At 50.5% G+C, this 23013-nt stretch overlaps 1 protein-coding gene and 1 long non-coding RNA gene across 5 annotated transcripts in view; one reads left to right on the forward strand and one right to left on the reverse strand.

Moving 5' to 3' along the window:
* Positions 1–1774: 1774 nt before the first annotated feature.
* Positions 1775–23013, reverse strand: part of RGS6 (regulator of G protein signaling 6) — a 634950-nt gene continuing 613711 nt past the window's right edge. For 2 of the 3 annotated variants that reach the window (XM_074393036.1, XM_074393035.1), the window contains one exon: positions 1910–2032. In XM_074393036.1, the coding sequence (XP_074249137.1) occupies positions 1982–2032 (51 nt within the window). In that variant the 3' untranslated portion in view covers positions 1910–1981. Of the gene's footprint in view, positions 2033–10976; positions 11044–23013 lie in introns of all 3 variants that reach the window. The other variant, XM_039469182.2, reaches the window with a different exon arrangement.
* LOC141583508 (uncharacterized) overlaps positions 19554–23013 on the forward strand; it is a 32554-nt gene continuing 29094 nt past the window's right edge. The window contains exons 1-3 of one of the 2 annotated variants that reach the window (XR_012516139.1): positions 19554–19819; positions 21053–21140; positions 22412–22688. This is a non-coding gene — a long non-coding RNA (uncharacterized LOC141583508). The remainder of the gene's footprint in view (positions 19820–21052; positions 21141–22411; positions 22689–23013) is intronic. The other variant, XR_012516140.1, reaches the window with a different exon arrangement.

A 23013-nucleotide genomic window follows, 5' to 3' on the forward strand; every position in this document is an offset into this window, starting at 1 on the left:
TGCAGAGAGAAATGGGATGAAAGGGGAGTGTCGAAAGACCCTATAACTTGGAATGGGACTTCATGGCATTCATTTACTCACCCAGTGGTTACTGGTGAGTGGTGCCTCCAAAGTACCAGCCTCTGTGCTGAGCATGTGCAGGTGTCCAGCAAGAATCTGGGTCTATACTGCTGCCTCTGGAGACAGAGCAGCACTGAGGATTCAAGATCTGTCATCTCTCCAGTTTCCACTGTACCTCCAAGAGAGGAACTATTACCAGTGGGGGAAACTGAGGCATGGTAGTCAAGAACTCACAAGGATACGACATAATGAAGACTCCTAATGCCCATGGTGGCACTGCTGTGAGGGCAGAAGGCTGCTGCCCTGGGGCCAGGGCTGTGTGGAAGCAGGCATAGACAAGACTCAGAGGTGGCAGGGTGGAAAGAGGGGTCATTGGGGAGCACCCAGGAGGCTGGGTCTGCAAATAAGCAAGCATCTGAGCCTTCGGTAGTCACCGGCTGGTGAATTTGGCTACATGAGAAAAGAAATACCAGCAATCGCTTTATTGCTTCTATGTTTTTTGTTTATATGCTCCCAAGGGAAATTTTTTTTTTTTAACCTATGGCCAAAAATAGATCAAAGGAGGATAGTCATAGCAAGTGGGGGAGTGAATGTCTGGATTCAAAAACAGGTTACTTAACACAGCTCTGTCTGAGGGCTCCTAGGCATCACAACGACAATGACGATGAGAGTATTAGCTACCACTTCTAAGCACCTCCGTGTGTCAGGCACCTGACCCAGTGCTTGACATACATTACCTCACAGCTGAGTTGAAAAATGGTCGTTTTGACACACGAAGAGGGAATACAGGTGGGTCTTTCGCAGGTTTTTGCATTCCCAGGGGCAACTGGTTTAGTGGGGGTGCTTTTGCTGGGCCTTCAGAAAAGACTGGGAGGAGAACCCTGTGGCCTGGCCTGGTCCCATCATAGCATGCTCTGTCCTAGCTCACACACAAAGGGGACCTGAACCAGCAGGGGTCTCACCACGCCTGTCAGGATGCCACCACGTGAGGGCTGCCAGCCCTGCAATCCAGCCGCCTCCCAGGCTGGGGGCCCTCCCAGCTCCCATCTGGGGCTGCCGGAGGGGAGAATCCCAATGGCCTCTGAGTTCATGGCCATGTTTATTTTGAGTAAAACATGAGGGAATAAACCAAGGGACAAGGGGGCAAAACCAGAATAAACTATGAAATAATTTTTAAAAAGATGGTCAGCAGAATCCCTGCAGCTGTGAAACGACAAGCTCTGTCATCGACACCAGTGCTTCCTCGAACACTGGACCCTTGAGACCTCTGATGGGACCCAAGGGCAGCCACCAGGCTGGTGGGGACCTCTCCCAACGCTGACCTCAGAGGGTGGGAAGAACCGGAGGTACAGCAGTCCATGAGGTTGCTTTCTTGCTGAAGACGCGATGTGGACATTCTACGTGAAAGCGGTGCGTGGTGCTGGCGGTGACACCCGGGTGGCTCTACAGACGTGGTGACTGACTATGGGAGGTGCCAGGGAGGTGATGCATAATACTGGATGTGCTCTCGGTCCACTCATCCCTCTTGAACTTGCCAGAAGGTGTGAGCGCCCCCGGACAGCGGGGGAGTGAGGATAATGATATAATCTCAGCGGTAGTTGCGACAGGAACCCTGTGACGTGTTCTGCCCTGAATGTGCTGGGATCAGGGCCTCTTAGCGGGTGGAGTGTTGGAATACAACTGTACAAGGAAGAGAGGGCTGTCGACAGGCGCTGCCGCCGGGCCGGGCTCTGTGGACTTTTTCCTTCTGGCCTCCCCGTTCACCCACCGGGTCTCCCCACCGTCGCCCGTCATGGCCCTCACTCTTTCTCCTTCACAGTGACCAAATCTCCCCGTAAGGAAACTCTGTCCGCGGAGGTGGAGCGCCGCCGGCTGCCCGTGGGGTCCGCGGGCCCGGGCCCTGGACCTGCGCTGGGGACGGTCAGGAGGACTGCATCAGGCCCGTGAGGCGCTTGCCCGCCAGCGACTTTCCCTGCAGAGAGACAGCCGACAGAGAGGCACGCACAGGCGCACACACACAGATGGGGACAGAGACAGAGAGCCGGACAGGTGAATTAATTGTTGCCTGAGCCACGGAGGCCACACAACCGACCAGCCCAACTGACCGCCTTGATAGCTGATCTCTGGCTATACGGGAGCCTTAACTTTGGACAGCTGGAGAAACCAGGGCTCCAGGGAAGGGTAGGGGAGTCCTGCAGGGTCCCCTTGTGAGGGCGTGTTGCTGGTACTGTTTTGGGGGTGTGGGAATTTTACTTACCAAAATTAGATATTTAAACCCTCAGGTAGAGCAATTTTTAATGCCAGTGGGCTGCCCTGAACTTGATTTTATTCACGTGGGGAAGGAAAAGGTAGACTGGGGTGTACTGAGGACAGGGAGGGTGGGTTGACTCAAATAGAGGGTGACTCAGGATCTGGGTGATGCGAATCTAATGAATTAATGAGTCTTAAGAAGGCAGAGTCCTGTTTGGAATGCAGGGTAGACGTGAAGGTCTTGATGATGCCTTCTGGGACCGTGAAAGTGAGTGGCATTTGCTGGGGCTTGGAGCCACTGTAGGTCTCAGGGCAGTGCACTCCGGCTGTCGCCTACGTTCTTGGCTTCCCATCTGTGGCACCCACAGGTGGAGTTTGATGACTCTATGCCAGGAAACCCACAAGCCCTTCAACTATAACCCATGTGGGAGATCCTCTCAAAAACTCAATGAACTGAATCATGAGGCCGGGTGCGTCAGCCATAGAGGCGCCCGGAGAGGCCAGTTGTGTATGTGTCCTGGAGAGGTGGCGGAGAAGCCCCCAATCTAGAGGGGAGTTGCGACTGGGCACCAGGAGGAGGGTGAGGGGGGCGAGTGAGGCTCAGTGGCTTTGCTTACTGTCCTTACATAGTGTGTGCCTATTCTCCAGCTCACCCTCTTTAGAAATCCATATCATTGCACAGGGGTCTAGAGGAGAGTGTGGCTGGGCCCAGGCAGATTGATCACTGTGTCTGGGAAAGCACTCCAGACTCATCCTATTATTGACAGCGGGTCAGCGACACCATTGCCATCTGTGAAGGGCGGCACGTGATAGCTCGTCAGCCTGGGCTGCAGTGTTTGGCCGTGAGATTGCAAGGGCCAGCGATTCCTCATGTTCATTTCTAAGTGGGGTGTGAGGGCTCGTCTTGTTTACTGGGCTTGGCTGTGTGTAAGCTAGATGTAATTAAAAAAATTGATCAGGTTTGTGAAGCCTGGTAGGGTCCTCAATAAACCTGCTGATTGATGAATTGATGGATAACGGGTCTGTCTGATAAACGAACAACACGGGCTGTGGATTTGCTGGATACAGGACAATGTGGCATCTGGCTTAGATCTCCATGGAGGGCCATGGCCAGCCTGACTTTGAGAATTCATGGGAGTTTGTCCAGAAATGAAATTGCCTCAGGAGCTGTCAGAAAGTCTGCCTTTCCCTACCTCTCCCTGACCGTTTTTTCCCCATTTCTTTCACTGCCCATTTTCACTAGACCAAACTTATCATTTTTTTCTCCCCATCTTAAACACACACACGTACCCACATAATCTCCCCATCAGCAACCTTATCTGAATCTTCAACTACACTAAACTTGGCCTGCAGCAGGATACATTTGTACTCTGCTAAGGAGTTTTTAATCAGATTAAAAAAAAAAAAATCTGCGAGGGTTATGGTGTCGGTCTTTGAAAACCGCTAAGACAGAATAGCTATGCCTTTGTCCAGAGCACGTTAGGTACAACAATAGCTCTTAGAAGGCAGAGGCTGACCTTCAAGGGCTCCCCCCCAGCCCCGGATTCTGTGGCACACACCCAGCTGTGACTCTCCTTGAGTGCCCTTTCTTACATAGAGTGTGAGGCATTTGTCACTTGGGAAGGTGCCTTCCTGGTACAGGCCTGAAGGCAGGAAGCATGGGGTGTGGGGCATCCTCTCTGAGGAAATGCGGGGCTGTTGAGTCTAGGGGCCTGCTTGTGTGAGAGCTGTTAGAAACCTCCCCTACCCTGTTACCCATGCCCATCCCTGCCCCATGAAAGGCACAAAGGAAGGTTTCTCTCCTCTTAGGTGCTGCTTGTCGCTGTGATCACCACCACATGCCAATGGCTCCTCCTCCTCCTCCTCCTCCTCTCATCCCTCCTCCACCAGGACTACAAATCACACATTGTGTATCCAAATATATATGTTCTGGGTTTGCGATCCACAGCATTTGGGGCTCTCATTTAGCTGGTGAATAGGGGAAAAAAAATCACTCAAGCTTCTGAATAAGTCTGTTGCCAGTGTGTACATTAAAAGCCCAGAGACAAAGGAGGTGAGGTTTACCAGTTGCCCAAACCCTCACTGCCGCTTCATTCTTACTAGCAAGGTCATTTTGGCTGGAGCGGGGACTGTGGGTTGAGGGAGGTTAGAGATTCTTTTTCTGGAGGATTATGTGTCTATTTGTTTTAGGTGAATTTGGCCCTGAGGCTTCCCTACCCTCAACCCTTCCCTGTTCTACAGAATGGGTTGGGCCGGACTTGAAGGCACTAATTAATCTCTTCCTGCCTAAATCCTGGAGCTCAGCCTCACAGCTCCGACTCCAAGGACCTGTGGCCAGCCTGTCAATGCCCCGCTCCTCCGCTTCCCCCAATCGCTTTTATTTCCCAGGACTTCAGGAAGGGACGATGTGGCTGACCAGCCTAGGGGCCACCCCTGGGATTGTTCCCAACCTCTCAGCAACCCAGGTGGTGCTGCTTGGCATTTTTGTCTCCCTCTCCCCACTCCTGCTTTCGCGCATTTACCAAATGCCAGCTCTGCTGCTAAAGATGGAGGTCATGAGGGTTCAGGTCTGCTTGAGAAGCAGCTCAGCCCAGCTGCAATCTACCCGCTACCCAGCGACCTCCTGGGTGAGTGAGGGCAGGCTCAGGCTGGAAGGCGGTTAATCATGCAGGATGCAGGCATGGCTAGATGCCTGGCCCGGGGCTTTGGGGAAGAAATACTGCAATCACACTTGCTCAGCAGCTGCCTCCCTTCTGAAGAGCTGAGGCTCCTGTAGTTTTCAGTGATCAAAGTGAAATCTGATAGCAGAGGCTACCTGTGTTCAGAGATGAGCTGCCCCGAAGTGCATGCCCCTATAGGCTTGCAGGAAGCTCCTGAGGAACTCTCTCTGCCCAGAGAGAGGGGAGCTCCTGCCTACTCCAGGGCGTTTACCCCCAACCCCCACTTTACTCTCATCCCTGCCTCCAGTTTGGATGATCCTGAAGGAACCACTTTGGAAGGGGAATGGTAATTCTGCCTGCCTGTGCCTGGCATTTGCATAGTTACAGAGGAAGCAGTTTTTTTCAGGGTGTGAATATGTAATGTTCCTCAGTGCTGGTCAGTTGGGAACGGATCATGGTGCCAGGAAACTGCAGCCAGCTCAGCCCGAGGCCTTGGCGTAGCTGAGCAAAGCAGCTGAGGATGGTTGAAAATGCTATTAGCAGGCAGCCTTTGTCCAAGTGAAAAAATATACAGTGATTAAGAACTGAGCTGCAGAAGGTACATTCCAGAGACACCAAAGCCTTGCATACCGACAAAGTGCTTTTCACCTTTGAGACATTTGGCAAAGTGTAATCCAATAGAATTTGGGATCCTTCAATTTCATGGACCATGGGCTCAGTGCTGGGTTCACTAACACCCACGCATTCAATTCCCACCCTCCACTCTGATTAATCATTTCAGCTCCGTGGCCATCTCGATGGCTAGAAGCCTGGAAGAAGGTGGTCATGGAATCCTTTGTTTCTGAAAGGAAACACACAAAAGGAATGGCCCCCTTTTGTGCAGTGAGAAAAATCAACATGCTGCTTGACATGCTGTGGCTCTGTGCATTGCACTTCCACATGCATGTAATCAACAAAGCATGCACTATCTGGGTTACCAAGAGCTTTTGCCACTTACTTACCTGGGAGACTGATGCTAAACTCTTTGGCTGGGAGGAGGGCTGTGGCTCAGAGAGTAGCCCTGGGGTCAGATTGGGGCATAATCGGGGACAGCAGAGCCAAGCATTAGTAGCTCAGGGAGGACCTTTTTCGATGCTAAGAGAGTAAAGACATCTGAGCTTCTGATGAGATTCTTTTGCTGATATGCTCAGATGAAGTAAGACCAAAGTTACAAATCTCAAGTCTGCCAAGTCAAAATCCAGGCTATTATGGGAAAAGAAATCAACCATGGTTGCCCCTGGGGGAGGAGGATGAAATTGATTGGAAAGGGACATGAGGGAGCCTTCTAGGGTGATGGGGTATAGGTTACACGGGTGCATACACTTGTCAAATTCACTGAGCCACACACTTCAGATCTGTTCATTTTACTATATATAATTATATCTCAAAAAAAAAAAAAAAGATTAGGGGAAAAAAAAGTCCTAGCTATCACATCTATGCCTTGGAATTTCCCACTCCTTACTGTTCTTCAGTTGCTGGGCCCATCCCTGGCCTTGGAGAAATTCAGTGCTTCCCCCTCCAATATAGGAGGAGCCTGGATTCCTCTGTTAGGGGAATTCGAACTTGCAACAGAACTTATGTGGAACACTATTTCTAGCCTCCATTGACCCAAACGTACCCCTTGGGTGTGACACACAGACATTTTTAATCCTTGCTCATGAAAAATGATGTTCTGTTGAATACGGCTCACCAAGCGACTTTAGCAGGCAAGAAGTGGAGACCCCAGAGATGAGCCGCTCTCTCAAGGAGCCTGAAGGTCACCTTTGAATAGATGGTGCTCAAGTTCATAAAGGATGTATGTGTGTGGAATTAGGGTCTTGGGGCTGGGACTGGGGAGACTTGGTGATGACAAGGGTCAGGAGCCCAAGAGACAGGTGGAAAGATAGGGGATCCTAGCTTGGGTTTGCAGGATGGGAGAAGCGAAAGGCCTACTTGACTCCATCGGGTGACTCCCAGAAGGTTGTTGCCCCTGGTGCCCCTTCTCCACTGAGCAGAGCAAAAGAAATAATTTTAAAAAGGGAGTGCAAAGAATTCCATGGCATCTCCTTTCTCGATGTCTAAAACTGGGGGGAGAGAGTGCTGTCTAGGATGTCTCAGAAACGCTGGCAGGGGGTGGTGGGAAAATCCACACTCAACATAGAATAATTTGAAAACACTTTAAAAATTCTCTATTTCTTATCACCCACTCTGTTCAACTCTGTGAAACAAGGTGGGGCAAATGAAATGGAAAAACTGGGTTATGGGACCCGCTATGGCTCCTCCACAACAGAGGTAGGTCAGAGTGGCATGGGGAGGAAGGGAGGCCAGTCCTGGCTTTCTCGCCCTTCCCCAGTGAGGAGGGGCAGGAGCCTGTGGCTGACCGATTCCTGGGATCTGTGTCACTCCCAGGTCCTTGACAAGCTTTCTGATCTCTCTCAGGGGCCAAAGGGCATTTTATATGATTTTAAAATGTTCTGTTTATTTGACCCTTTTTAAATAGGAAGCTATATCACAAATATAAAACAATACCCCAGTTTTATAAACACCAAGGGATTGATGAAGAGTGAATTAATCAAAAAAGAAGTTCACTGGTTGAAGAATTAGTATATAGTACACTCATGGATACTTAAAACCGAACCTGTTTAAAAAAAAATAAGAAATTTGATCAAAATACGGATTTTTTTTTTCTTTTGCAGTAGCCCCTGTCTTATATACAGTAGTATAAACACTCAGGTTCTGCCTGGTAAACAGGGGGAATATGGGATCTACCCAGGAGTAGGTCATCTGAAAACAATTTCCATAGAATGTCACTGGGACCACTGGTAGGCTCAGACGCCTTACTCTATCCTGTATTGGTGGTATGGTTTGGCTCTGTGTCCGCACCCAAACGTCACCTTGAATTGTAATCCCTACAATCCCCCTGTGTTGAAGATGGGAACTGGTAGGAAGTAACTGGAGCATGGCGGTGGTTTCCCTCATGCTGTTCTCGTAATAGGGAGTGAGTTCTCATGAGATCGGATGGTTTTAGAAATGTTAATACACAACACGCTCTCTCTTGCCTGCTGCCACAGAGGACGTGCCTCCTTCCCTTTCCACTGTGACTGTACGTTTCCTGAGGCCTCCCCAGCCATGTGGAACTGTGAGTCAGTTCAACCTCTTTTCTTTATAAATTACCCAGTCTTGGGCATTTCTTTATAGCAATGTGAAAATGGACTAATACACTTGGCAACTACTAGTGCTTTAAAAATTTTAAAGTTTTTGAATTTAGAAAAGATGAGTTGCCAGTTATCCTATCTGGATTAAATGTAAAAGGACCCACCTATCCCCTGATTTCTCATGGGCCTTTCTCTTTGAGTTTCTTTTTCCAGTTTGATGGAGTGGTGTGGATAGCTCATGTACCCTCCCTTCTCAAGTACCCTGCTCTTCAAATAACCCAGGCCTTGACAGTGGCATGGTGGGAATGGTCCCCCCGCTAGGAACACATGTAGCTGTGAGGACAGTTACTAACAGCCACCTGCTGATGGACCATTGAGCAACTATTGTGTGTCGAGCATGCAAAGCGTTTTATAAACACCTGGACTTATGTTCACAACATGCTTGCCAGTTAGGCATTTCTATAAACTCCACTAAATTAGCAAGGAAACAGACTCACACAGAGCTTGAGTCACTTGCCTGGGAGTGCACAGCTAGTCGGTGGCAGAGCTGAGCTGGTCGGCCTTCATGACCCATGCCTCTCTTCCTTTGCATGTGGCTGTCATTCTCAAGGAAGGAGGCATGGAAACACCTGGGGACGAAGGAGTCCCCCTGTGCCCACCCACACTGGGCAACCTCGCTAGGCAATGCAGGCTGATTTTCTCAACTTCCTTGAGGAAAGAACTTAAACTCTTGAGCATGCTTGAACCCATCTCGGGCAGTTTCTATCCTGCGAAGGGGCTTCCTCTCATCCCATTTGGGAATTCTGAGAGAAAGGAGGTACCATCTGCTGGCTGGCAACCCTAGCAAAAGGGGCTTTAGTTACTGCACTGAGCTGGGGCGCAGGTCACCATGGCTTGGTGCATGTAGATTTCAGGTGGTTGCTGCTGGACAGGCTGGGTGAAGCCAGCATTCTGTTTGTGGCCCTGTGTTACTGGTGCTGATTCCTCTAGGAACACACATGGCAAAAGCTCCAGGGAGGACAGAAGCAGGTGTGATGTTCACCATTCTTAGGTGGGGCAGGCAGGATGGCCTCCCTCTAATGAGAACCAACCTCACTTCAAATCATTCTAGGTCAAGTACCTAATTCAGGGTGCCCAGCTAGGTGGGGGAAGCCTTCCCTGCTGGTGTTCCTGGCATCTCTAATCCTGCCCCCACCATGCTCATCACCTACTTCTGCCTGTCAGTTTTGCTGAGTGATGGGGGGGGCCTTTCTCCATGGTCCCCCAGCTGTGCAGGGACAAATCTGGAGCGGGGCAAGGATGCCAGGAGAGACAAGCACTCAGCAGCAGAGGCCTACGAGTGGCAGAATGCCAGGCCCAGACTCCCCGGTCTCACATCCAATTTGTGCATTGCCCTTTTCCCTGCTACCCTGTATCCCCGTGTGGTGGAAATGCCCCCTTTTCACACCAGCTCTCTCTTCTCTCCCTCCTCTCAGCTGACTGAACAGTCCTGTTGCTCTTTCTACTCTGAGGCTGCAGGAAATTCTTGGTGGCTTCAGGAGTAGAATGGAGGGGGGCATTCTGCCTGTAAGACCTCTCAGTGGCATGCCTTCCTGTGACCCACTTAATGCCCACCTGTTCCTCTTCTCTTCCTCCTTCCCAAATGGACTCTGGGATCTAAGCTCTGGTTCACTCCAAATTAGGCAAAGACCAAGAGACTCCAGGGAACAGGGACATGGCTGTGTTGCTATTGGCAACAACTTGATGCTACTTTTTTCCAACTAGGAAATTCAAGTAACCCTTGACTATGACTACGGGAGACAGTGAAGCTGGAGTTTAGTTACTTGGTACTGTGGATGAAGCAGAAAGTTATTTGCTTGGCAGTATGGGATACTTCCAAGGACCCATGAGGACTCTGACTTCATCCTCCTAGGGACACTTATCATCTCTTGCAAAAGTATTCACCCAAAACACATACATTTGTTGGGGTCCTTGGTTTAGCCAGCTGACAAGGCAGAGCCTAGAATTGCTGACCCCTCATCCCCTCACAAAAGCATAGCACCAGTGAATGTCCATGACCATTTGGATGCATATGCAAAGAGGGCTGACTCATTTCTCTTTCTTCCCCACGCTCAGGAATGCAATGCAGTAGGCACTTACCAGACATGCATTCCTAACCTGAAAAAGTACAGCAGGGAACAGACTAAGCATTTTCAAGAAATGACAGAAACTTGGGTCATTGGAATTCTAAGCTGCAGGGAACCTTATTTCCCTACAGGCTCTTCACGGGTTGCTGAGATGCTATCAGTCCCCGTGGGACAGGGGATGGGCTGTTTCCCAGCCGCCTTCTCCCCTGATGGTGTAGTGTGTAGAAATGTGAGATTGCTATGTTTTCTGCAGGACTTGGCCAAGGGCCCACAGAGGAAGAGTTATGGCAGCTTTCGCCAGGAAATGAAGCCTAAGGATGCTGCTATTGGATTTAGAAGCATCTTCAAAGATTGCGGGCATTCCCTGTTCTGCAAGGGAATGTGGACCAGGAGAAGAGAGTTATTGGGTCAATACCTAAGGATATTATTTGCACATTGCCTCTGGGACAAGGAACTCATCTCAGCATCATTTCTGGACCCCTCAGCTCTTAAGAGAGAAAAACTATGGGTACAAAAAATCGGCAGCAAACATGGAGACACCAAGAAATGGGTGCTGCCAACTGTCCCTGGAACCAGGGCATGAGGACGGAAGTGGTGGGCAGAGCAAAGGCCATGGACAAACAGATCATCTCTTTTGGATTTTGGAACACCTTCTGTGCAGAAGGATCCCACAGGTTAGAGAGCGTGCGAACGCCGGGATCACTCACCCACTGCTGGAAGGAAGCCACCTCGGGGGTGAAATGCAGCGGCCATTCTGACTCTGCGCCAGCAGCACTAGGCAATTGTGTTTTTAGGAAGGGAAGTGAAGAATAACTTATCCAGCTGAAACTGTGAAGACCTGTGGCTTTAGAGGAGCCCCTGCCCAGACACACATACAGCTGCAGCAGGCATGCAATCCATGCGACAGAGACACTTGCAGGTTTGCAGCGTATGGTTCTACACATACCATACACCGAACCCAGAGGCGGACATCAGGCAGCCTGCACATGCACCCGCGTATGCGTTCATGTGCATGTTTAGACCACAGGCACTTGCAGAAGCATCTCATGCAAGGTGCACAGGCAATTGCTTGTTTGGCTGTAGAGTTTTATATCAGCTCCTAAGATGCCACTCTGATAAATACTGCAAACTTAAAGCATTCACCTTAAAATACATATATAAAACCAGAATCCTCTCCCATGAAAAAGCCATTTATTCACCTCCATGGAAATGGCTTCTCCACTTCTGCTTCTGTCGGAACTATAGGCAGTAGGAAGGCCCACCCCAGGGGTCCGGTTTATCAAGGGATTTCAAAGCATCCCCTGCTTCTGATTCCTCCACTACCTTGCTTTGGAACAAGTGATTTAAAAATGGAAACCTCTGTTTGTCGGACCGATGGAGCAACCAGACTTTGTTGAGGTTGCATTGCTCAGGGTGGCTCCAGGCAAGCAGACAGCTGAGAGGTGAGTGTTTCTATCACGTGGGGGCTACATTCGGAGGAGTGGGTTTCATCTTATCATGGGTAGACCTATTCCTGATCTGTGTCTGGTAGTAGGAGGCATCTTCAGGTCCTGCACCTCAGTAAGGGGCCAAATGCCAGATCCCCACAACACATGCACCATTTGCCCGCTGGCCCTCCCCACCTCCCATCACGTCACAAAAGGCTGACAAGCCCCGTGGTTCCCACAGCTTCCTGGGAAGTGCTTAGGGCTCCAGGAAATTGGCCACAGAGCAGGAGCTGGCCTGCTGGGCACCATAGTCCCTTAATTTCCAGGAAATGCAGAAAAACTACCTCTCTGAGTTAAGTTTAAAAATAAGCCAACAATAATAGCTATCATTTATCGAGTAGTTACCATCAGCTCGTCTCTGTAATAAATGTACTTCGCACACACTGTCACATATGAGATACCCACATACCCACCCTCAAGCACAAAATAGATAGAATCATGCCTACCTTGCAGAATACTGTTGGAAATTAAATAAGGTAATAAGTGCAGAGCTAAGTATGAGTTGGCTGCAAACAACATCATAATTCTAACAGCTATACCTAGTAAGCACACACACTGTACACACTGTGCTAAGCACATTGTGAATTTTATTCCTACTTATTTACTCTTACTTCCCTTTTATGGATGAGGAAACTGAGGCTTAGAAAAGCTGTGCAATTCACACGGCTAATGGATAGAGTTGGAGTAGAACCACAGTCCATCCCAGGTGAAGCCAGCATGACACAGTACCACATTATGAGCTCCCAATAAATGGCGGTGCTTGCCATCACACCCTCATCTAATGCCAGCCTCTTCCCTATGCAGTGGGCTTTGTTGTACCCACTGGGCATGCAAGTGACTTGCCCAGGATCATATACTTCTATCAGGTGGAGGAAAAGGGATTCAGTTGGGTTGTCTGACCGAACTTAGCTTATTTCTGTGCATTCTGGTGGGTACTAAAGGGATGCGGTTCTGAGGAGGTCACACAAGCTGGTCATCTTTGGTAGTGGATGAGAATGCAGTTAGAGGAAATGTCCCTGCCAGGTTTTTGACATTTAGCTCCAGGTGGTTGGTGCTGCTCAGTCGCAGTCCAGCTCCTTGCTCTTTTGACACCTGGGCAGTCTGGTAACTGGCTACCTGCAGGGTAAAAGGCAGTTTGGTGGGTGTGGGACTGTCAGCCACAGGCAGCCAATCAGGGGCCTCTCAGAAACACAGTCCTGCTTGGGCAAGATGCACCTCCCTGTGCTGTTATCTGTGTAGTCTGGGGGAATATAGAAATAAAGGGAACCTGGATGAACCTGCTCACACACACAACCCACACTCATAATCTCCTACAACTCTGATAACTCTTCAAGAAAGCTATGGGCGGGGCACGGTGGCTCATGCAGCACGTTAGGAGGCCAAGGTGGACAGATCACTTGAAGCCGGGAGTTCGAGACCAGCCTGGCCAACACGGTGAAACTGTCTCTACTAAAAATTCAAAAATTAGCTGAGTGTGGTGGTGCAGGCCTGTAATCCCAGCTACTCAGGAGGCTGCGGCAGGAGAATCACTTGAACCCTGGAGGTGGAAGTTGCAGTGAGCTGAGATTGTGTCACTGCCCTCCAGCCTGGGCAACAGAGCGAGGTTCTGTCTTAAAAACAAACACCACCACCACCAAGAAAGCTATGACTCAAGGCTAGCCAAGAATGAGATCTGAAGCTGAATCATTACCAGGCAAACCTCCATCAGGTGTAAAACCACAGGATTGTGATGACTCACAAAGGCTAGTGATTGACTCCTTTAATTATTTAGAATTATGGATGCCTCAGAACCTTCCACTATTAACCAGGGCAGAGCACCTGTCAGAATGCCCCCACTACTTTTGCTGCAGATGACAAGGTTGGGTTGAGTATTGTCTTGGATGTCCCATCTTCCTTTCCCAGTGTAATCGGCTATGATGTTAAGGCCGGGCTTTCCGTCCTTGCCTCCTGACAGTTTGTCTTTTCCTATCAGGCATGGGGGCTCAGATGCACTTGACACTTGGTGCACATGGAAAAGGCCAGGGGCATGGTGTGGAATGGTTCTCCAGCTCTGTGACTAAGAACAGGCGCCCTCTGTTCCCCGGCCCTGCTTCTCCCTCACCTTTTATACCCAGGCACCAACTGTGCCTGATAGAGTTTTAATGGAATACATGAGGAAATATAGTAGCAATCAACCCGGACTGGGCTTTCTTTAGCTGCAAGAAGTGTCTTATTAAAACTTTGCTGACTTTACCAGGATTGCCATGCTTAATAAGAGGCCTCAAAGAATTTGAAAGCAAAAGATGAAGAGAGGAAAAAAGCCATAAGCTGTAATCACCATAATTACACAATCCCACGATGAGTTGAAAGCAGCCCCGGTGAAGCCCAAGAGAGGAGGGAGTATCATCGGCAATCGGGTGGCTCTTAGGACAGCTGGAAAGAATGTGACATGGGAGCCCTTTCCTTCCCCTGAGCTGGGCTGAGGACAAGGACCCCCAGCAGGGCCCCAGAGGAGGGGAGCTGGGATGGGGGGACAGTTTCTCTTCAGTCCAAGGTCTCTGGGGGTATGCCCTGCTCCTGGCCAGCCTGAGGTAGTTTTTGTTTTTGTCCGAGATGGAGTTTTGCTCTGTTGCCAAGGCTGGAATGAAGTGGTGTGAGCTCAGCTCCCTGCAACCTCCGCCTCCTGGGTTCCAGTGATTCTCCTGCCTCAGCCTCCTGAGTAGCTGGGATTACAGGTACCCACCATCATGCCTGGCTCATTTTAATTTAGTAGAGATGGGGTTTCAGCATGTTGGCCAGGCTGGTCTCGAACTCCTGACCTCAGGTGATCTGACCGTCTCGGCCTCCCAAAGTCCTGGGATTACAGGTTCCTGCCACCACACCTGGCTAATTTTTGTATTTTTAGTAGAGATGGGGTTTTCAGCATGTTGACCAGGCTGGTCTCGAACTCCTGACCTCAGGTGATCCGTCTTGGCCTCTCAAAGTGCTTGGATCACAGGCGTGAGCCACCACCACCCGGTTGGCTAAGGTGTTTCTGATGTCAACTCATTTACCTGGAGTCTGCAACTGGCATTGGGTAAAAGGCAATGGACTTCATGATCCTTTTTGCTTTCAACAGAACACCTTTCCAGATGGGAACTATGACAGGAAGAGCTTACTTCAACCTGGGGCCAAGACGCCCCATGCACATGGCCACCCTGGCTGTGCTGGGGCTCACTGCACCGCGGTTGCCAGCGCCCTGTGCCAGCGGGCACCTGCGTCCTCCACTCACTGACCTCCTTTCAGGCATTCGGGAGAGAAAGCCCTGTTGCCCAGAGCTCAGCTGCCATGGCAGCAAATGACCAAAAAAAAAAAAAAAAAAAAAAAAAAAAAAAAAGCAAGGATGACATATGAAGGGCAGTGATTCCACTTCCTGACGGTTTCCCTTGCTTTGAGTGTGTCATCGTGTGGCTTTTTCTCCCTCAAGGCAGAGTCTAGTCTGAGTCTTTCAGATCCCTCTCCTCCGATCTCAGCAAACTCCCTCCATATAATTCATTCTCCTTTTCCACGACTTATTTATAAACCACAGAATGAAATGCAGTAAGATCCCTTTAACAGCTATTTGGGGCAGCATAGAATTCCAGTTGCAAAACAAAGATCTTGGGATCTGGTGTAGAAACCTACTCTATACTATCCTTGGCCATTCAACTTCTAAATGACGAGCCAGGGAGCTTGTTGCTAATTTGAGGGGATGCAGTCCGTAGTTGGAATATCTTGTTATTGTTAGAATATTTTTACTATCTTTTTATTTTCTAACCATTTGTTCCAGCCTCGCTCTCTGGAGCAATCCAGAAGTGTCCACTCTCGAAGACAAATGCAGAGAGAGCTCACGGTGGCCATCATGTCTGCTGGGGGCTAGACGTTTTCACTTCCGTCTCTTGCAACATGGCTTCCAGAGTCCCTTTCTCTCTCTAGTTCTTCTCTCTGAATTGTTTCTAGATGGTAACGTTCCCAATAATGTGGGGGCTTAGAACCAAGACTTAGTATTTCTTAGACTGACAAAAAGCAATGGAACACTTCTCCTTTCTCTGACCATCCACTTTTGATGTAGAGCCTAAAGTTGCCCTTTGGAAAGCAGCTGCATTCTGCTTTTACTTACGCTAAGCTTGTAGTCAATGACAACCCAAGAACTTTTTTTTTTTACTTGATTTTTAGGAAAGGCTACAAACGCTATCCTGTGGTTGGGAAACAAAATAAAAAAAAACCCGTAACTATGACCTGATAAAATGTTATCTGGCTGTTTTTGACCCATCATCCCAGCTGCAGGAAATGCTTTCCAAATATAATTCCATTATCTACCAAATGAGCCACGCTTTGGAGGTCTGGATCTTGGAATGTGGTTGGAAGGTTTATCTCTTCATCCAGGTCATCAAAAAGGATGTTGGATGGGCCATGGCTGAACCCTGTGGCCCACTACCAGAGACTGCCTTTCCAGCAGACATAGATGGATTCATTCACCCTCTCACCTGCCATGAAGATGCTGAATATACTCACTTCACCCACATAGGGGCAAACGGAGGCAAGTGGAGGTGAGCAGGGGGAGGGAGGCAGGAGTGGACATTGCTTTCAACCTTACTGTTCTTCTAACAGGCCACATGTGGTTTTTTTCTGGAGCAGGGCGTGTATTTTTTAAGGTTACCCTTCTACAGTAAGCCAGACTGCCATGGGGCGTGTGGAGAGAATCTACCAAATATTACACTAATGAGGCGCATTCCTATTTGTGGTCATGGTGCTGCTGCTCAAGCTGATGTGGTTTGACCATGATTAGGGAGCATGGAGGAACCACTGCCCTGTGGGCCCTGCCACTGCTGGGGTGACTCCACGCTGCCAACCCATTGGCAAGCCACTGAGCAAACACCCAAGGGTCTTTCTCCCACCCACCTTTGGGCAAACGTGACAAAACTAAAAATCCCACTGCTCTGAGCTCTTCTAAGCACCCCTCCCTGCCACTGGCAGTGTCCCGTGTAGCCACACAGCCGGAGGGCAACAGCTTACAGGCTGTTCCTACCTATGGACAGATATCGTGCCCTCCTTCCAAAATGTCATGCTTTCCTAACTCAACTCGAACTAGGGACACTCATTCGATATTTTAAAAAGGGAAAGCATCCCCCGTGATTTCCACCAGGAGCTCGTTCTAGGGGAACTTCCATGGAGGTCTTACTTCTTAGCCTTTGAGGTCCTTAGACTTGAAGTGCTCTGACTTCTCTTTGAACTTTCTAGTCTGGACCACAGGCAGAGCTGGATCTCCTCTCCTTGACCTTGACAGTGGCAGTGCTGTCCCCTTGCCAGGCTCCTGCCATCGGATGCTCTCTTTCTGGCCCCTTCTGCAGTGCCGCTGCTCCCCAGACGGGACTGAGGTAGGCTCTGCTCTTTGCAGAGGTGGGCATCCTGTCTTCTGTGTGGTTGGCCTTCCCATGGTTTAACCTGTGTATGTGTGTGGGGTCCTACACTCCCCACCTTCTCACCAGGCAGGTGGGAGCCCACGCAGTTCCCATGTGACTGCACAGGGATGGCACCAGGGTCTGACTGCACATGTGACAAGCAGCGGGCCGAGACCCCACAACCCCATCGGCCGCTTGTGCAGTGAGAGCACCTTCCTGAGAGGGGGTGGGAGGAAGCCACCACCATGGTGAAGGGCTGCAGATCACCTCCTGAAATAGATCCCTGCCTGGCGCACACACGCTTTGCCCCCAGCCTGCCTTGCTGGAGACTGGCTGGGTATGCGATTTGGATCTGAATCAGTGGCTGTAAACATACAGCTGTGTCCTTCTGCCTCAGAGGATTTGATTTTCACTTGACTGCTTGGCACACTGGGGTCTGGGGAAGGCAGGAGAGGGCCTGGGCTGGGGGTGAGGGAGGGCTGGTGAGGGAAGACCAGGAGCGGCTGCCCCCACCAGACCCTGATCACCCCACCTACCCAGAAGCTGAGTCACGGGTGGGGTTTTTCTCCAAGTGGGCACTCTGTGGGGAGGGCATTTTGGCTGCTTTTGGCGGACAGGTTGAACTGTCAGCAGGAACAGCTGGGGTTTTTTCCTTCCAAGGGAAATGCCAGGGTCTAGGGCCCAGTGTCTCAAAAATGACAACCAACCTGTGTCCCCTTCCCCGTCAACCCCGTGGGGAACCACTTTGCCACTGTGTCTTCTCTGCGCCCACCAGCCTTGCTGAGTCTGTTGTTTTACATTTTATAGTTTATAAAAAAATACTCTATTTTCATTTTCCAGCTACATAATAATAACAGTAAATATGCTTTTCCTAATTTCACACAGAGCGGAGATAAAAAGTAAAGTATGGAGGAGCTGTAACCTGGTCTTACCATGGATTTCACCACGACTGATTGTAAACAGGATAACACTGTCTCCTGTACCCTTATTTCCCATCTCTAAAAGAGGAGAGCAACAAGCTGGCCCAAGGTTCGCTAGGGAACCAGAAAGCTTGGTAGCAGGTGAGCAGCAGCGTGTGCTGAGATTCCCAAATGCTCACATTTCATCCTTTCCCATACCCATAGGGCCCCTGAGCCCCCATAATGCATGCAGTGATGTGGCAGTGCCCACCCTGGTGTCCACCTTTCTACCCAGCTGACCCCACCTGACACACACACAGGTGGGCACCCAGACCAGAAGGGCGGGGAATGCAGAACTGGGGAGGCTGCAGGGTGTGGGGCACTCATCCTGTTCTGAGTCGTCCCTGGGCCTTCAGCAACTCATTATATACGAGTGAACCTCAACAACCCAGCGGGGCCTGCGGGGCACTCAGTTCCCCTGCCAGTGCATGTCCAGGGTTTGTAAATACACCCAACTCAACTCTATCCACATTTATCTCCCAGCCTCATAGGCTGACAGGCACTTCCGAATCGGGTAACTAATTGGCCAGGAAGGTAGCTCCTCTCCCATTCTAAGGAATGAGCCATATAACTCGGAAATCTCAGGACACAGGGAAGCACAGAGCTGCAGAATACTCCTAGCTGGAAGGGATGAGATGACCCAGTCCAAGTCATGTCAGAGGAGAAAACCAGGGCTCAGAGAGGGTTAGTGATTTGCTTGAGGTCACACAGCTAGCAAGCTGAGGCTGGAAGCAGGAGCCACCGTAGGGTGGCTGCTGTGGTATTTCAGAGTCCCAGGACTTGGACTGGCTGCATGAGGCAGGTTTCCATGCGTTCCCTCCCACTTTGATGGATGTCTCCCTCCAGATCCGGCCAGGGCCAGGGTTTTACTGCAGCTGGATCTCGGTGCTCTGAGATGGGAGAGGCTGGCACTAATGTTTGTGACCCAGTAGTCCCAAAGGAGTCCAGGGACTGTTCGCAATAAAAAACGAACCCCTTGAAAAGATTTTTAGTCAGCTGGCCCTTGCCAGAGGCCTGAAAAGATTATTTCAACTGAGGTCAAAGCCCTCTGGGGACTCTGCTGAGTCTAGGTGTTTGGGAACTCATTCCACTGAGGTGTGCGGCTGTTCACCCTGAAACCTTGAGGAGGGGAAAATAACGCCTTCCTGGGGCAGGAAGGAGCGCTCGGCCGATTGCCCTGGTTGTCTGCCTTCCCCTCCCCTGCCGAGAGCCTAAGCCCTCCACTTCCGGTCAGCACCTGGGCCTAGAGCTGGGGGTTTCTCTCTGCAGAGCTGCCTGGGGCTGGGCGTGTGGGTGAGCTGCTGACTTCTTGGCTCTCATTAGCTCTTCCTTGGCTTTTGGCAGGGGAAGGAAGAGGGGGAGGGAAGGAGGGGGCGAGCGAGGCTGAGTGGCAGCTGGCTCCCTGAGCTTCCCGCTCCCCATCTGACTTGCCTGCTGCATTCCTTGGCAGGCAGGACAGGAAAGCCTGTCGAAGAGATGCCACCCATCACGTGCCAAGGCTTCTGCAGCTTCCGGCCCTTGCTGCCGCAATGCCAAGGAGCAACTTGGCAAAGCTAAACTTCGATGCTCTCTTAGGAGGTGGATGAACGCCTGGTCCTCCTCTTCGCTCTCCTCCGTGGCCTCCAGTGCTTGCTCTGGCACCAGCAACCCCATTTCCCATCTTCAGCGCCCAAGGCTGGAGCCGATGAAGCTCTCAAGAGGGTAGGTGAGTTTCAACTGAGCGCCCAGACAAAGGTACCCAGGGAGGCTGACGCCAGCCTCACTCGGAGCTGCCATTTGCTCCTAACGTCGGTGCCATCACCCTCTGTGGCTTTTTCTGTGGAACTGGACGTGAGGAGCAAAGGACTTCTCCAGCTTCACTCCCCCCAGGTTGGAGTTCTTACCAGATGGCTTCAGCCACTATCTCAAACAGGGAGCTGCCGCCGTGGCTTGGCTAAGGGCTCCGTTTCCTCCTGCCCCCTCTCCCTTCCACGCATGCTCCTGGTCCTCTATGTCAGAGCCAGGCTCTCTGTGGTGAGGCCCCCTCCCCACTGTGGTAGACTCTGTGGAAGCTGAAGGAATAAGCATACAGAGAGAGAGAAGGGGGCCTGGTGCAGTGGCTCATGCCTGTAATCCCAGCACTTTGGGAGGCTGAGGCGGGCAGATCACTTGAGGTCAGGAGTTTGAGGCCAGCCTGGCAGCATGGTGAAACCCCATCTCTACTAAAAATACAAAAATTAGCCAGGCGTGGTGGCGCACACCTGTAATCCCAGCGACTTGGGAGGCTGAGACAGGAGAATCGCTTGAATCCAGGAGGCAGAGGTTGCAGGGAGCCGAGAGTACACCACTGTACTCCAGCCTGGGAGACCGAGACTCTGTCTCAAAAAAAAAAAAAAAAAAAAAAAATGCAGGAGGAGAGTGAGCCTTTTAGCTCTGGCCACCTTCATGCCCCCATTGTCCTCTGTCAACTGCAAAACCAGGAAGACAGCAGAGAGTGGCAGGCTGGTCAGCACCAAGCAACAGGAAACGGTCTTTAGTGAGAGAAGGCCCCTCCTCTCCTTGGTCAGTAGCCCCTGAGACTTCCCACCAAAGAATCTGAAGAGGAGCTGGAAGGTGAAGCAAAGGCAACCCGCAGTGACTAGCTAGATTTCTCCTACTGTGGCTTTCATAGTTTACAGCCACTGTGAGAGGAAGCTTCCCCGTGAGCAGGATTAGGCAGAGACAGGCTCTAAGTCACGTGACCTGAGGCCAGGTACGGGGGGCCTTTGAGAAGCAGCTATGTGCTACAGCTCTTTCTCAATCTGAGGCTCCTTGGACAAGTGCTGTCATGTACAGTGGTGTGGGTTTTTCACTGCACAAGGGCAACTGAGGGTTTTAGCTCTTAGCGATCCAAAAGCTAAACTTCAATGCTCTCTTAGGAGGTAGATGAATGCCTGGTCCTTCTCTCCCTTCTCCTCAGTGACCTCCAGTGCTTGCTCTGGCACCAGCAACCCATTTCCCATCTTCAGTGCCCAAGGCTGGAGCTGACGAAGCTCTCAAGAGGGTAGGTGAGTTTCAACCGAGCGCCCAGACAAAGGTACCCAGGGAGGCTGACGCCAGCCTCACTCGGGGCTGTGTTTTGCCTGGCCAGCTGGGCATCTGTGGGGTTGCGCCCACCGGAGGGAGTCTTGTTTTCCATTTTGGATGAATGCGCGTTGCAGGCTAGGTGCACCCTGCTGTGGACTTCAGTCACGTTTGGCTCAGAACCTGGGCCTTCCTGATCAAATGAGCAGGGTCTGTGGTTTCCGTCCACCAAATGACAGGATGCTTAGCACAGGGTCCCAGAGATTTGCTTTGTATATCCAAGTCCTGAGTGACATGGAATGAAGCTTGCATTGGAAAGAGGAGCTCACCCAGCACTTTCTCCATTGACTGGGGAGTGCCAGGCCTCTTCAGCACCCAAACTAACATGGCCCTAAAGATACCATGAAGCATGCTAAACGTCTTAGGATCTTGTGGAAAAGAGGGCATGTGTGTTAACAGATAATCCCTCTATGACATGGCACAACTTAAGACTTGGAAACAATTTGTTTTTTTCCATATGTTTCTCTTCTACCAAAAAAAGAAAGGCCATTGGCGTGTTCTGGGGAGAAATTCTGAATTCAGATTCAGTCTTGACAAGCCTCCAGCTGAGTGATCTAGCCAATCACCTGGATAGCTTTTGGTTTTTGTTTTGTTTTGTTTTGTTTTGTTTTGTTTGCCATTCATTAACCCTAAATAGCAGTTGGCCTCCCGTCTTTGGTCCGTGAGCTGCCCAGCTTTACTCCCCCATTGTCGTTATTAGCCCCGTGACGTGGGTTGTGTTCTTATGCATCTCTACCAGCAACACGGGAATGTTAGGAATGAGCCCTTCATTTAGTTTATACCTTGCAGTACACAGCAGATGAAACATTCACGTGGATGTTCTCTTAGATAAATGAAATACTTTATGCATATGATATTCAAAGAACGGCTATCAGATTGCGAGGCGTATTGGTTAGTCAGTTAGTTCTGTTGGATGAGACCACTGGGCTATTGAGATTAAATTCCTGCATTTCGGTCTTAAGTAATCCGAGAGCCAACACATGGGTCATATCCCTAAACTTCCATAGCTGTGGGCCATATCCCCAAACTTAGCCACATCTTGTGGGGGTATGGTGTCACCCCAAGAGCACGAGGAGCATGGATGAATGGCTATCCATCTCCACCAACGGAAACCCAAATTCCAAATGCATCGCCTATTGAGTCTCTTGTTCTTAAAAGAACAGCAGGGAATTTAGGTATTTTTTTTTTTTTTCAGTTGGGCCTTTATCCATACCCTCCGGCCTCCTTCAGCTCGCCCTGAAGCTCTGTCAGTTCCCCATGTGTCCACTTCAGACACTTGGGGGTGACCTGCTGCTTTCTTGTTCCAAATGCTTTGCTAACAGACCTTGGAGAACCACTGAGCCAACATCACTTTTGGGATGAAGGGAAATCAATAAATGTTCCTCACAGAGTTGCGGCGAGACCATTCTTGCGTTTCCTGATACTCACTTCTCTTGAAAAGCAGCGTGAAGATTTCTGGATGTCCTGTTCAGGTACCCGGTTTCCTCTCTCTCACCCTCGGCCTGTGTGGTCACCCTGAAGAGCTTCTGGGGGGCTGTCACAGCTCTGCTTTTGTACAGTTTGTACCTGAGAGTCACAGGCACTCTTGGCTTGTCAGCAAAATCCCACAGAGTAGCCAGGCCTCAAAAGAGAGAGATGGGACCCCCTTCTCTCAGGCCATCATGGGGGACAGAAGGCCCAGAGGCCTTGCCTCCGACAGCCCGTGGCAGCTTTTTAGTGTGCGGAGCCACAAGGCCACGGCAAACCAGCCATGAAGACAGGCCAGGCAGCTGCAGGCCTTGCATTCTGTACCTTCTG

Source organism: Saimiri boliviensis, chromosome 2, assembly GCF_048565385.1.
Source record: "Saimiri boliviensis isolate mSaiBol1 chromosome 2, mSaiBol1.pri, whole genome shotgun sequence".
Lineage (NCBI taxonomy): Eukaryota > Metazoa > Chordata > Mammalia > Primates > Cebidae > Saimiri > Saimiri boliviensis.